The following is a 15545-nucleotide window of genomic DNA, read 5'->3' as shown; positions in this document are numbered from 1 at the left end:
ATCGATTCACCCCAACTGGTCCTTTCTGATAAGCTGTACCTCACCTTATACCAACCTACATGACCCAAGTCCCACCCTGGTGGATTTGTGCCTTCTCCCCCCGCACAGCCCTCTCCTTGTCGATGGGGCCTGCCTCTTGCTGGATCCACATCCAAGCCCCGCCCCTCAAGGAGCAGCCCACCACGGGGTGCCCCACCCACACTCGGATTTCTGCTACACTCAAAAGAGCCTAGCAACCCACACGCGCATGCGCGGCATTCATCCAATCAACGAAGCTACTGGTTGAGACTTTCCTGCTTAAATTCGCTTACCTCAGCCTCTCCTCACAGTAGTGAAGCAGAGCGTTGGTGGAACCAGAGGTCTTGCCTCTCCTCGAAGGCCGCTGAAGCTGACCAGGGCTGTGAAGGTGATTATTTGTAGAGACAGTAAACCTGGTTCAGCCAAGGGGGTTAGTTCAGGCGGGAAGAGGGGATGAATGTGAAGAAGGAGTGTAGAGGAAGGCAAAGAGTGAAAAGGAAGGATTTGGAGAAGGAAGGTGAGAAGGAAGGAGTGTGAAAATGAATGAGAAGGAAGTAGGATAGGAATGTACACCCTTGCGGGAGGCCTGGTTCCGGCCCCCATTTGATCAGTGAGATAAATAAATCCCTTTGGCGTTACTTGAAACCGCTGAGGTGATGGTGAGCCCTGCCGAGGTCCCCGAGGGGAAAATGGAGGCGGTGGTGGTCACCGAGGGGAAGATGGAGGCGGTGGCGAGCCCGGCCGAGGTCCCCAGGGGGAAAATGGAGGCGGTGGTGGTCGCTGAGGGGATGGTAGAGGCAGTGGTGAGCCCTGCGGAGGTTTTGAGGGGGAAGATGGAGGCGATAGTGGTCACTGAGGTCGCCGAGGGGAAGGAAGATGGAGGCAGTGGTGAGCCCTGCGGAGGTTGTCGTGGGGGAAAATGGAGGCGGTGGTGGTCGCCAATGGGAAGGTAAAGGTAGTAGTGAGCCCTGCTGAGGTTTCGAGGAGGAAGATGGAGGTGGTGGCGAGCCCTGCCTAGGTTGTCGAAGGGGAAAATGGAGGCAGTGGTGGTCACAGAGGAGAAGGCAGAGGCGGTGGGAAGCCCTGCCGAGGTCCCCGAGGGGAAAATGGAGGCGGTGGTGGTTGCCGAGGGAAAAATGGAGGCCGTGGCGAGCCCTGCCTAGGTTGTCGAGGTGGGAAATGGAGGCGATAGTCACTGAGGGGAAGATGGAGGTGGTGGTGAGCCCTGCCGAGGTTGTCGAGGGGGAAATGGAGGCGGTGGTGGTCACAGAGGAGAAGGTAGAGGCGGTGGGGAGCCCTGCCGAGGTCCCCGAGGGGAAAATGGAGGCGGTGGGGAGCCCTGCCGAGGTCCCTGAGGGGAAAATGGAGGCGGTGGTGGTCGCAGAGGGAAAAATGGAGGCCGTGGCGAGCCCTGCCTAGGTTGTCGAGGTGGGAAATGGAGGCGATAGTGGTCGCTGAGATCACTGAGGGGAAGATGGAGGCGGTTGTGAGCCCTGCTGAGGTTGTCGAGGGGGAAATGGAGGCGGTGGTGGTCACAGAGGAGAAGGTAGAGGCGGTGGGGAGCCCTGCCGAGGTCCCCGAGGGGAAAATGGAGGCGGTGGGGAGCCCTGCCGAGGTCCCCGAGGGAAAAATGGAGGCGGTGGGGAGCCCTGCCGAGGTCCCCGAGGGAAAAATGGAGGCGGTGGGGAGCCCTGCCGAGGTTGTCGACGGGGCAAATGGAGGCGGTGGGGAGCCCTGCCGAGGTTGTCGACGGGGCAAATGGAGGCGGTGGCGAGCCCTGCCGAGGTTGTCGACGGGGCAAATGGAGGCGGTGGTGGTCACAGAGGAGAAGGTAGAGGCAGTGGGGAGCCCTGCCGAGGTCCCAGAGGGGAAGAGTTTGCTAGATGTAGGAAGTACTGGGGAAGAGTTAGAAGAAAAAGGAGCTTCAAGTATCTGGAGGAGCTGAGGCTAGTTGAAGCTGTGAAGGGTCTAGAAACAAGAAACAATTAGGGTTGGGAGGATCTGGCTAGAAATATTGGATTAAGAAGAGTTGGGGAGAGGTAAGAAGCAAGGAGGAACACAGGGTGAGGAGCTGGGCAGGGACAAAGATGAGGAAGACCTGAGGAGGTGTGAGGAACAAGGAAGAAATAAGAGACCCAGAGCTACTGGAGCTAAGAATGGGGAGGAGCTGGGTGTGAGTTGAAGCTGGTAAGGAGTTGGGATCAGGATGAGCTCAGAAGGGGGCTACGGTGAGGAGCTGGGCAGATGTAAGAAACAATGGGAATGGGTTAGAAGCTGGGAATGGGTTAGAAGGTTGGAGAAGCTAGGAGGGCATGGGGCAAGGAATACCTGGGGAGAGACTAGAAGCAAGGGAGCAGCTATTGGTGAAGATGAGCTAGAAGGTTAGAAGGAGATGGGGAGAAGTTAAGAGTAAGGGGGAGCTGGGTGAAGGTTAGGAGCAAGGTGGAGCTGTGATGTGAGGATGATCTGGGGAGGGGCTGTAAGTGAGAATATGCCGAGAAAGTGTGGGTAACAAGGAGGAAATACAGTTGGGATGGGTTTATAGTTGGGGTCTAGGGAGGTCTTAGGGATTAGAAGATGCTGGGTAGTGGTTTCTGAGGGACAGGGTGAGGGCCTGGATAGTGAGTGAATACAGATGAGGAGGAGATTGGGGGTTTGGGGAGGGGCTGGGGGAGGTTTAGGGGAGGAGCACCTAGAAACAAGGAGGAACTAGGGTGAGGAGAAGCTAAGGGTTTGGGAAGAGCTTGTGGGAAAGAGAACCTGGGGGGATGAGATAGAGAAAGGAGGAACTGAGAGTTGTTTGAAGCAGGGAAAAACTAAGAGAGAAGAGGAGCCAGGGAGAAATTAGTGGGGAGGGGAAAGGAATGAGGAGGAATGGAAAGGGTGTGTGTGAGGTGAGGTGAAACTGGGGAGATGGTAGGGGAAGGAAGACCTAGTGGGTTAGGGGAGTTGAGAAGAGATTGGAGGGACAGAGTAGCTGGAGAGAGATGGAGTAAGAAGAACCCAGAGAGCAACAACAGGCTAGATTGAATAGGGAGTGTGAATCCTTAGCCGTTGAAGCGGATTTGAAGGAATAAAAGCATATAGGAGCTAATGTCAAGGAGGAGCACAGTGCAAGGAAGGAACTAGGGGTGAATCAGGAGTGTGGGGCCTCAGAGCTATTGAAGCTAAATAGAGTTGGGGGACTAGGGGTGGCAAAAGGGCCAGGAAAGAGGGTTTCTAGGGGCCCTGGTAGAGTTTGGGCTATGGGGGAACTGCAGAACAGGTGGAGTCCAAATTGGGGAAGGGAGAAAAAAAAACAAAGAAAATAGAAAGGGACAGAAGTGAGTGGGGAGGGCATGGCCGAGAATGGGGAAGAAACAGCTATTACTGTACAGCCAACATAGATTCAAACTGGTGAGTCTCTGGCCTTAAAGTTCCTGGGATTAGAGGCACGGATCACCACATTGAGCTTTTTCTGTTTTACTTTTGTAAGATAGTATCTTACATTGCAGCACAAGCTGGTCTAACTTAGGTAGGCCTTAAAGTTGCAGGCTTCTGCCCTTGAAGTCTTAATTTACCAAGACTTTCCTCCACTTTAGAGATAGGGTTGTGCTTGGGAAGAACCAAGGGCTTCGTATGGGCCTGGCATGAGCCTCATGGTTGAGCTACATTCCCAGTATTATAAAACTTTCACTTTTAGTATTTATTTTGTTAGGAGCAGATATTTGGCACTCTCATGTTCTATTTTTTCCAGCAGTATATATCTTTGAAATGACATACAAATTTGCATATTTGCTCAAATTTATCAAGAATTAGCAAAAAAAAGGTACATAAAACTCAGAACACTGAGTGAATGGGTGCAAACATGGTCCAAGTTAAACCACCTTGTTTTAATTTCCTTTTACATTGACAATTGACAAGTTGTTTACCTGAGATCCACTAAGGTAAGAAAACCAACATTATTCAAATAAGATAATCTTGGTTTTATATGATAATTTTCTAAGTAAATTTAAATAATGCCTTTGGATTCAAATGGCTTGGAAGATTTGTTTTCCTTATTTGTTTTTCTTACTGTGCTTTAAAACAGAAAACATACAATTATGTTTCCCTGTCAAAGAAGGGACACTGAAGAATTTGAAAGCATCACAGAGGACCCTGGAGAACCTGAAAGCACCCCAAGGGACCCTGAAGGATTTGAAAGCACCCCAAGGGACCCTGAAGGATTTGAAAGCACCCCAGGGGACCCTGAAGGATTTGAAAGCACCCCAGGGGACCCTGAAAGATTTGAAAGCACCCCAGGGGACCCTGAAGGATTTGAAAGCACCCCAGGGGACCCTGAAGGATTTGAAAGCTCCCCAACAGAGGAAGAACATTTAGCAGCTTATTCCTTTGATGATGACTTTCAGCATCCCATGGTTTCGCAGAGGAGTGAAGGTACAAGGTGTCAAATGTTGGGTGCTGGCAAGCTGCCTCAGGGGGTAAATTTTAATTTTATCCAAGATAGTCTTGGAAATTAGTTTCTATGAATGGCCATGAATGGTGATCTAACTTCATCAAAGAAAATTTTGTATTCATGTATCTAATACAAAACCTTAGGTTGCCAAATGTCTGTGAAAGAATGTAAAATATACTGTTTCATTGCAATTTTTTCTTTTTCTTCTTTTTTTTTTAGGTTTTTTTTCAAGACAGGGTTTTTCTGTGTTACAGTCCTGACTGTCTTGGAGCTCTTTGCAGGCTAGGCTGGCCTCAAATTTACAGAGATCTGCCTGTCTCTGCCTTCAAGTGATGGGATTAAAATTGTGCATCACCATACATGGCTTAATTTCAGTTTCTTGAAATAACATACTTAATTTCAAAAGTGTTTTTCTTTTTCTTTTCCTTGTCAACAGAACTGCGTTCAACATCTGATTCATGTCGGGAGAGAAGTCCTGTAGAACTGTTTGCAGATCCAGGGTAAAATATTAAAAGTTATCTTTGTTGAATAATGTACAGTTCAAGAAATGTTTGCTTTGTTTATGTAACAAGTAGCATACATAAAATATTTGCTATTTCTCCCAAGAAGAAAATAGAAAAACTCCTTATTCTACCTTATGAATCCTTAATTAAACAGTGTTTGATATCCAACAGAGGGTTTTATGCATGCTTGGGAAATGCTGTATTACTGAACTACAGTAACAGCTTTAATAATTTTTAAAAATGTGGTTTCTTCATAGGGAAAAGGTGGAGGTTATCCTTGGAAGAATTGGAGGTATGTTTCTGGATATCTTTATATTTTTATAAAATTGTTTAAAACTACATAACAATCATCATAAAATATGTTAGCCAGTGTACTATATATCTGCAGTTCAATGCCTTGTTTTCATAAGATTTTTCATAAATATTTATGATTTAGCATCATAGATATTCTTCCTTAAATGTTTCCATGGTGAGAGAAGCAAAAATGATGTTTTTAGACATGTGACTTCAATGGAATTTCAGAAGAAGAAAATAGGAAAAGTCCTTATACTTCTTTGAACAGATGTAGTGATGTACTATTTCTGTATATCAGTTTCTTCTTTTACTGTCTGTATTAGTTTTTTTATTCAATTTATTTCCTAGGGTTTATACTGTATTCCTTCCTTTAGAGTAGGTAGCATAAAATTTAAGCTTATAAAATAACTCCTTGTTACTATTTTCATTCTAATAAATTGTGTAACGTGAAACTTTGCTAGACAGTAAGAAATTTAAAATATGAGCCAAAACCCTTCTGTTTTTAAGAACAATGTTAAAGATCAGTTATACTAGCTTTCTTGAAGAGAATAGTCACTGTTGTTTACTTTGTTTTGAGAATGTCTTAGTATGAGGCTGGCATTAGCACTGTAGATTATCTGACTTAACCTCAGAGATGTTGGCATTATAGGGACAGACAAACCCAACCAAGGGTACAGTACTCTTTTTAAAAGTTAATAGAAGACAGAGAAATGGCTCAGTGGTTTAAGAACACTGGCTGATCTTCTAGAGGAATCCAATTTGATTCCCAGCATACCCATTGTGGCTTACAGCCATCTGTAACTTTAGTTCAAAGGGATCCAGTGTCTTCTTTTTGCCTTAGTGGAAGCCAGGTTCATGGTGCACTGGTCTAAATGCAGCCAACCCTTCCCCACACATACAAAAATAGTTAATATTAGATTTTAAGGATTACTCATATAATCAACTTTTTTGGAAGAAGTACATGTTTTATAATCTGTTGTCTCGTCTATGTATTATAGCTGCTGAGATCATCTCTTTCATCTATTTATAACAGGAAACACTTTTATTTAGCTGCTACAATGATAAATTATTGATAGAATAATAGAGCTTTGCTATGGTTACTAAAAGTAACTGGTAAAAAGAATATTTTTTTCCTTATTGAGTCACAGTTTGACTATGCAGCTCTGGGTGGCCTGGAACCTGGTATGTAGGACAGGTTGGCTACAGACTGAATTAGTGGTATATACTACCATTCCTGGCTACCACAGAATATTTGATATTTAAATTTTTGTATGAACTGCTTGCTGTACATTAAGGTAAAAATGCCCTATAGAAGCATGATGAAGTATAAAGGATAACCAAAGCATACTAAGAAGATACGATAGACAAGCACTTACCAACTGAACGACAGCCGCAGCTTCCCATTGACAGTCTCTTTTACAAGTAATTTTAATAATTAAATTAACTTTTCTTTTTGGTTTTTAGTGACAGGGTTTCTCTGTGGCTTTGGATCTCCTGGAACTCATTCTGTAGACCAGGCTGGCATACAATTCTCTGTAGATCTGGTTGGCCTGAAACTGACAGAGGTCCACCTGCCTCTGCCTCTCAGGTGCTAGGATAACCTATTTTGGATTCTATTTTTAATAAACTATTTCATTTCTTTTTCTTAAACAATAACTCAGGTAAGTATGTTCTTCCAGTATAGAATGTTTTATAATTTTTTTAATTCTTTAATAGATAATGTCTACCTCTTATTTATTAGTTCATTTTTATCATCTCTCCAAACATCATCAGTTAGAAAAGCCTAATTGTGCTGTGGTTGCAAAAAATAACTAGGACCAAAAATGTTGCAGATTTCAAAGTTTGAAATTTGGAATGTTTTCATAGAACTTGCTGATGGAACAGACCTGGTCTGAAAATTCAAAATACCAGATGTTCAAAGAATGAAAATTGTGTGCAATCATGTTGACAACATTTTAAAAATTAGTATTAAATGTCCTTGCTATTGATGAGTGTACATTACTTAAATTCGTAATTATTTGAATATATAGGAACAAAATAATTTTCTTTGACATTGAATTCTAATCAACATTAATTTTTAATATAGTTGACATTAACCGTGCTCTTAGTGCTAAGAGACAAAGAATGGAGACAACTGCCAGACAGTCTTTTGAAGGAGTTGAGCAGAAAATGAAAGAAGTTTGGAACTCCCATGAAGATGCAATGTAAGTTTTTCTTTAAGAACCATGTTTATATCAATTTTAATATATACTGATATAAGTCACTCAAGAAAAAATGCTATCATCTGTTTATTTGGGAGTTTAGTGGAAAAGTTTGACTTGAGTTTACTCTAGGAAGGTAACTGTGTGACCTACTTACTGCCTTTATAGAGTTGCTTCATAGAAGCCAATGAAGAATACGTTTTTCTCATTTAAGTAACAATTGAGGTTTATTACTCCTCGGTATTCACTCTTGAAATTAGTTGAATAAATTTTAGATGAATAGAATCTAATAATTGTTAGCTAGTTCGCTATGGCTGACAGTGTAGAGCATGGTCAATTTGAACATATTAAACACTTAGATCTTGCTTTATTCTAAATTGTGGTTGTGCCAAAATGGGGAGTGAGGAAATTAGTGAAATGATTGTACTTGTAAATCATTTGATATTTTTGTGAGAATCTACATTCAGTAGAAAAAAATGAAAAATAAACTATTTAGAGATATTATTTTCTGAAAATTGATATATATCATAAAAGTTCCCTAGTTTTCAAAAACTGCTTCATGAGAGGGACATTTACCTTAGGAAAAGGTACTTCTGGAATCAATAAAAATATAATTTACTTCTGACTTTTCCATCAAAATATTTAACTGTTATTTCCTCTTTATACTTTGAGAGTGTGTCAATTCAATTTTGTCTCTAATGATTTCATGATAGTATAAGAGGTTACACTATTATTGTATGTTGCTTTCACAATAGTATGAGGTAAAACATTATGATGTTTTACAGGGCACAGCTTAATGAAGAGTCTGCTCAGGCATTTGCAAATCTGTTTGAGCAATGGAATGAGGATTTTAAGAAATTCCAAGAACAACACGAGAAACTTGTGGTTGGTATTGTCATTGCAATTAATCTATTATAAGTAAAGCTTAAGTAAGAATGGTAAAGCTATTTGAGTTGAATGAGACACATCCAGGCTTCTTTAGAAACAGAAATGTCCAAGAATGAGTGATGTCCTGAAGACAATTTCCTACCTTGTGTGGGGGATTATTTTAGAGTGCTGAGGAAGGGGAAAATATAGCATGTGAGGAGTGAAAGAGTAGCCTCATTTAGACATAATGTTTGCTAAAGAAAAACAGAGGGCAGTCATCTTAAAATGTCTTTTTCTGAGTTTAGAATAGTATTGTTTTCTAGCCGGGCATGGTGGCGCGGACCTTTAATCCCAGCACTTGGGAGGCAGAGGCAGGCAAATTTCTGAGTTCGAGGCCAGCCTGGTCTACAAAGTGAGTTCCAAGACAGCCAGGGCTATACAGAGAAACCCTGTCTCGAAAAAAAAATGAATAGTGTTGTTTTTCTAAATTTAAAGTTTTAGGGTTTCATGGAAGGAGTTACAAAGTTTGGAGCTAAGACGAAAAGATAGACCATCAAGAGACTACCCCACCCGGGGATCCATCCCATAATCAGCCACCAAACCCAGACACTATTGCATATGCCTGCAAGATTTTGCTGAAAGGACCCTGATATAGCTATCTCGAGTGAGGCTATGCCAGTGCCTGGCAAATAGAGAAGTGGATGCTCACAGTCATCTATAAGATGGGATACAGGGCCCCCAATGAAGGAGCTAGAGAATGCACCCAAGGAGCTAAAGGGGTCTGCAACCCTATAGTTGGAACAACAATATGAACTAACCAGTACCCTCTGAGCTCATGTCTCTAGCTGCATATATAGCAGAAGATGGCTTAGTCGGCCATCATTGGGAAGAGAGGCTCCTTGGTCTTGGAAACTTTATGTGCCCCAGTACAGGGGATTGCCAGGGCCAAGAAGTGGGAGTGGGTGGGTAGGGGCGCAGGGCAGTGGGGGTGTTATAGGGAACTTAGGGAACTTTCGGGATAGCATTTGAAATGTAAATAAAGAAAATATCTAATAAAAAAAAGTTTTAGGGTTTAAGCTGCACCGGAGGGACTACGTTTGCCTTACACATATGCAACCCACAACAACAAGCAGCTCTTTCCAAATTCTTAATACAGGTTTTTTTTTCTTTTGTATTTGTAGAATGATTTTAAGCAACAGGAGAAGATTTTTCAACGAGCTAGATTTGTTCAGAACCAGAGAATTAGAACAATTAAAGAAATACATGAACAATTCTTACAGGTATGTTTGCATGATAACGTTATGTTCCTTAAAATAAATTGCACATTTTTCCAGACAATAATAATTTCCATTGTGAATGAATTGTTTCTAATTGACGTGATAATTAGATATATGTAGCATTCGAATGGTTGCATGACAGTTATTAAAGACAGAAGATGGTAAGTTGTGAATTTCCTATAGATACATATTTGACATGTAGTATAGCCATATTTCAAGTTTAGTCATTGTTTTTTTACTTAACTAAAAAGAGAAAGACTGCATATCATTTCTATGGTCTTTCTCTTTGTATCCCAGTATATATTAAATAGGAAAGGCTTGAAATAAATCTTAATTATTTAAGGCAAAAGATGCCCTGGAACTGGAGTTAAAGTTGCAAGCTGCCTTGTGGGTACTAGGAATGAAATCCAGGTCCTCTGAGAGAGCAGCTAGTACTTTTAACTGCCTAGTCATCTCTCCAGCCTCAGGAAGGAGCCAAATTCAGTTAAAGCCTTTTTTGAAATTTAGTAGGGAATACCTTCTGGTGTGTTAGATCATAGAATGATTAATTGCAGTGGCTAAAATAACTTTATATGTTAATTTATAATGTTAGCTCAGAATTTAATAAAGGTTAAAAGTTGTTGCCTGAGAATTAAGGACATGCTGGTAAATTGAGGTATAAACAAAAATTTTAAAATAAGTATTTTAAAGAACTTTAACTTCTACACCAGTTATTTTGTGTGTTTTCAAATACAGTTCTTTCCAGTTTTCTCTACTGTTCCCTGAAAACAATTTGTTGACTGGTACCAATAGAAGTATGTTCTAGATAATATCACCAGATACTACTATTAGTTAGGAACTTTAGTATAATTTTAAATTTTTCCATAGCCCATGTTTTCACATTCAGTAAATACTAGAATTCTACCATTTTTTATCTCAATAGTACCTCATTATTTATTAAACTCGTATTTCATAAATAGCTCATGCTATTTAATGTTCATATGATCATTTGCTTGTACTATGAAAACTGTTTATTCTTCAGTCAGTGCTTCAAAGCCTTGTCATATTATATTTTTAAAACATGTCCATTTTCCTATACATCTACTAACTTCTCATTTTCTGTTCTGAAGATGCCCCATGACATGAGTCTCTTTTGAGGTTACATTTATCATAATTGTGCATTAGCACACACACCTTTCTACATAATCATTTTCTCTGTATCTGCTGTCTGGATATACTACTCTGCCCTTCACTTAAATATTTTTTAACTCCTTTTCATTAATTCAAATTGGTTCCTTTGTTACACAAACTGGAAGCATTTCCCACTTTGTACTTTATATTTATAGGAAGCTGCATTATCATTCCCAATACAGTTTTTGTGTTATTTCCATTTAAATTTTTATTTTCTCTGGAAAACGGGAACAATTATGTATTATCATCTTTAATTTTTCCATAGTACTTAACATGATATTTGTCACTTGGTTGATGATTTTTCTCACTGGAAAATTATTAGAAAAGATTTAAAGTATCATTTTAAATGGGTAGCACATGCATACATTATTAGTGCCAAAGAAACTTGGTGAGATGGATGGATGGAAAGTTGGAAGGTAGCTTGGTTAATATAGTGAAATACTGTATTACAAAACAGAAATAGAAATTTTGCTATTAATTACTTGAAAAAGGATTTCATTTTTCCCTTTAGTAAATTCATGTCACATTAGGTCACACTGACTTTTGATCTTAAGTAGATTGTAGCCTGATGTTTCAGAAAATTACTAGAACTATTCACAATTATGATGCTTGCTAAGAGGATCCTGCTTTGTTTCTCTATTTTTCATTTTCCTTTCTTTGAGAAAAAGTGTATGTATTCCACAGGCTAGCTCTCAGGCTCTCAGTCCTTCCAGTTGTGCTTGGGAACTTTGGGATCCTGTGCCCAAGCCTCCCCTCTCCTCTCCCTGTCTTAATATTCCCTCAAACCATTTCTTGAGCAGAGAGTGCCATTGGATATTCTATAATTATATTTGGCTCATGTCTGAGTTACTTTACATCTCAACAGTAGGAATTTGGGTCTTTTTGTATTGGATAGTTTTTTTTTTTTTTACTTGAAATAATGTGTATTACTTCAATATTTAAAATTCACTTTTGAAATTTTATTTGAAAAATTTACAACTTGAGGTGAAAAGATAATGTCATAAGAATAAACTAGTCTTTTGTATTTTAGAAATTGGAAGACCTGGAGAACAGGAATGATGTTCTGCTTACTAGAACACAAAATGAACTTAAGGATGAAATTAATGATCTGCAGAAAAAAATTTTGAGAGAATCTGTAAGTTGTATTTCAAACTTGAAAAAAATGAATTAATGAAAGCACTTCCTAGTGGATAAGTACCACTAAAATAAAATATCCTTGCTCTCTCTCCTCTCCCTCCCCCTCCCCCTCTCCCTCTTTTCTGAATTACAGGATGAGGAGATGGCAAAGGCCGACCAGTCTATGCACTTTTGATGGGAAGAATTTTTGAAGAAGGAACTTAAACTGAAGTGATACAGTTCAAATGCCAGCGAGGAGCCATGCTTGAAGACAAGTACTAGGATAAATGATGAGATCATTAGTCATTAGTTTGTCTCCCTTGTCATTTATTTAGAATAAAATCCAGTTATGTTAGTACCAACTATTCCTGTATGTCAAGGATTTGCCTCTTTTTTTATAATACAGTGAATTTTTGTATGACACTGTTGAGTTGTTATCAGTAAAAATGATTAAAGTTTGGATATTGACTTTAGTATATTTATCACTCCCAAAGGCACAAAGTTCAGGTATAGAACGTTACATTGGTTTTATTTCATTTATTTTTCTGACAAGGTCTTACCATGTTTGCCATGATGGTGTCTAACATTGAACCAAAAAAGAAACTTAGATATAATCTCAGGTAGTCCTTGAACCTCAGCCTCCAAAGCACCGGACACGACAGGTAGGCACCACTATGCCTAGTTTACATGGTTCTTTAAAGAGAACCCCTTCAGTCCATTTTATGTAGTTACTAAATTGCTTAGCCCATTCTAAGAAAATGTATCAAAGAGCTTGAGTTAATGTCTTGGCATTAAACAGTTAAGACATCAAGCTGACTATATATACTAGGGTTTGCTTTGTTTTTGTTTTTTGAGACAAGGTCTTGCTATGCAGCCTTGTTTGGCCTGCAACTTGCTATGTAGACCGGGCTGGACTCAAACTCATATATTCAAACTGCCTCTGTTTCCCAAATGCTAGGATTAAAGGCATGTACCAGCATGCCTTGCCTACACATTAGTTTTAAGACATTACAAATTTCATTTCCACGGGCCATGAGAATGTCATTGGGATTGGTCTGCTGTTAAGTAGCATGTGTCCTTAGTAGGATTTAGTAATGATTATCATGATTATGAAATTGTAATACTTAACATGAAGGCAGGGCATGGAAGTACATGCCTTTACTCCCGGCATCGGGACTCAGAGTCATGCAGATCTATTGAATTTGAGGCCAGCTTGATCTACCTAAAACAATTTCCAAGACAGCCAGGGCTACAGAGTGAAACCCTGTCTCAAAACTTTAAAAATGTTATCATGAGTTCAGCTAGTTTTTATTATTAAAGGATGTTGTCTCTGCCTCCCGAGTGCTGGGATTAAAGGTGTGCGCACCATGCCAGGCTATATCTGTCTTTAAAGATAAATTTCCAAATGATGGAAACAGATGCTTGGGGAATTCTGTGGAAGAGGGGGAAGAAAGATTTTAGGAGCTAGAGGAGTGGAGGTCACCACAAGAAAACCCACAGAATCAACTAACCTGGGCTCATAGGGGCTCATAGGGGTTCATAGAGACTGAACCTACAACTAGAGAGCCTGCATGGGCCTGACCCTGACCCTCTGCACCTATGTTACAACTGTATAGCTTGATCTTCTAGTGGGACTCCTAACAGTGGGAGCAGGGGCTGTCTCTGTTTCCTGCCTTTGGATCCTTTCTTCCTATTTATTGCATTGTCTGGTATTAATAGGAGATGAGGTGCCTAGTCTTAGTGCAACTTGATATATACAATGGCAGATGGAGATCCATGGAGGCCTGGCCTTTTCTGAAGAGAAACAGAGTGGATTGGGGGAAGAGGAGGGGGAGAGACAGGAACTGAGGAGAGGAGGGAGGGGAACCTGTGGTCTGAATGTAAAATAAACAATAAATTTCCTAGAATAGCATTCCAAATGCTTGAATATTAATGTTATCAACTATTTCCAAGTTTCATTTTTACATTCATGATCAAATATGAACAGTTTAATAACTTGACTTTTAAGACGTGTGTTTTGAGCCAAGAGGCCTTGGTTTGTACCTTTAATCCCAGCAGTGGGGAGGCAGAGGGAAATGGCTCTGAGTTTTAAGGCCAGCCCGGACTCCAGAGCAACTTCTAGGACACCCAGGGCTACACTGAGAAACCCTTTCTCTAAAAGACAAAAAACAAAACAAACAAAAATCATTTTACAGAGAAACTTAACAAAAATGTGGTTTAATAAATGTGAAAGTTTTAACATATTTTTGGAATTAGTAGTTAGCATTGCTCTCAATGAAGCATTTAAAACAACTCCTTAAATTCTTCTGTTTTTGTCTTATATAACCCACTCTCATCATATAGTGAATGTTCTCCAACTTAAAAAAAAAACATGTATAAGTTGTCCTTTTCTAAACTTGTATAGCTTATATAGAAAGAAATTAGTCTTTCACCATTAGTGCATAATTAGATTAAGAGAACGGTTTCATTCCTTTGTGTGTATGTGGTTCTGGGATCCTTCTAATGTCTTGTATTGGAGGGAATCTCTCAGGTCACCCATGACATAAAGGCCAGGTTCCTTTCATCGCTAAGAAGTGAGCAAGCACATGGTGGTAGTAGTAGTAGTAGTAGTAGCTAGAGGCTAGACTTATTAGAAGTAAAAAATAAAAGCATAAACTCTGTTGTACAGAACAGGAAGGGCCTGAATAAGTAGGTGTGTGGCTCAAGAACCCCATTTGATGTGTCCAGGTGCTTTTTATTTGCAAAAGGGAGAGTAAAGGTTCTCTAAAGGGTGGGACCTTGGTTGGCTGTTCGTGTGATTAATATGCTTTGCTGGAAGGGTTTTGTACAATCCTTAGGGCAGTCAAAGGGATGTTTTTTTATTTTTTTTAGGTTATTGTAATCTCCTTATGACTCATGGTCATGTGTGGCTGGCCCTGTTTTCCTGCCTCATTTTCTACAGGGCTGTATTTCCAACATGAAATAGAAATTTTAAATACTGATCAAGTTTCTAAGGAATTCTTTATGTTTCAAGTTACTGATAGTTACAGAGATGAAATAAGTAGTTCAGAGTGTTCTCAGTGTTCCTAATTCACAGAAGTATGCTTTTCCTTTTAAGGTATATTATCTTTCTTCACTGTGCCTGTTAATATATATAAAGTACATGCTTCTTACCCCCTAACTAATCCCCAGACATATGGCATATGGGCAGCCTATGTCTTTGAAAATACACCTTCTTCAGCAAGCCCACCTTCCTCTTTTCCTCTACTGAACTGACCTAAATGGCAACTTTTTAAAAAGCTGTTTGCTATGTCCCTACCACACCCTTCATGTGACATTGCCCCCAGGTAGGTAATAAGGCCTTTCCCAAAGGAACCCCCGGACAGTTGTGTCGCATGCTGGAGACATTCCTGTATTGTGTAAGAGTATATTGTAGGCATTGTCTGTGACTGTCTTGTTGACTAGTATACCTTACTGCAAGAATGGAGCTACGTTAATGTTAACGCCACCACGTAAACAGCCAATTGTTATCTGGGCAGCCAAACATTCAGTCTCTTAAATCTCCAAACCTTCCAAAATAGCAATTTAGGGAGCAACTAAATAAAGGGGTACATATTATGTAGTACAGTACACTGGTTAAGGATATAAGTGAAAGTATCTGGGTAGGAATAGCTTACTGCCAAAT

General features: G+C 40.2%; 1 protein-coding gene across 1 annotated transcript; it reads left to right on the top strand.

Moving 5' to 3' along the window:
* The first annotated feature begins 342 nt into the window (after positions 1-342).
* On the top strand, positions 343-12231 carry LOC110287342 (synaptonemal complex protein 3-like). The gene is made up of 9 exons (XM_021153992.2): positions 343-406; positions 4088-4434; positions 4890-4953; positions 5214-5248; positions 7337-7454; positions 8237-8336; positions 9500-9598; positions 11796-11900; positions 12036-12231. Exons 2-9 carry the CDS (start codon positions 4101-4103, stop codon positions 12075-12077), a joined length of 897 nt encoding a protein of 298 aa, XP_021009651.1. The 5' UTR covers positions 343-406; positions 4088-4100; the 3' UTR covers positions 12078-12231.
* The last annotated feature ends 3314 nt before the right edge of the window (positions 12232-15545 follow it).

This window comes from Mus caroli, unplaced genomic scaffold (assembly GCF_978045245.1).
Source record: "Mus caroli unplaced genomic scaffold, Mus_caroli_1 scaffold_5, whole genome shotgun sequence".
Classification (NCBI taxonomy): Eukaryota; Metazoa; Chordata; class Mammalia; order Rodentia; family Muridae; genus Mus; species Mus caroli.
Note: the sequence above shows the minus strand (reverse complement) of the source record. Positions and strands in the feature narration are given on the sequence as shown.

Coding starts and splice junctions, on each gene's coding strand:
- LOC110287342 (XM_021153992.2), top strand. CDS start 4,101: ATGTTTCCCTGTCAAAGAAGGGACACTGAAGAATTTGAAAGCATCACA. Junction 9,599..11,795: donor TACATGAACAATTCTTACAG/GTATGTTTGCAT, acceptor TTTGTATTTTAG/AAATTGGAAGACCTGGAGAA. Junction 11,901..12,035: donor AAAAAATTTTGAGAGAATCT/GTAAGTTGTATT, acceptor TCTGAATTACAG/GATGAGGAGATGGCAAAGGC.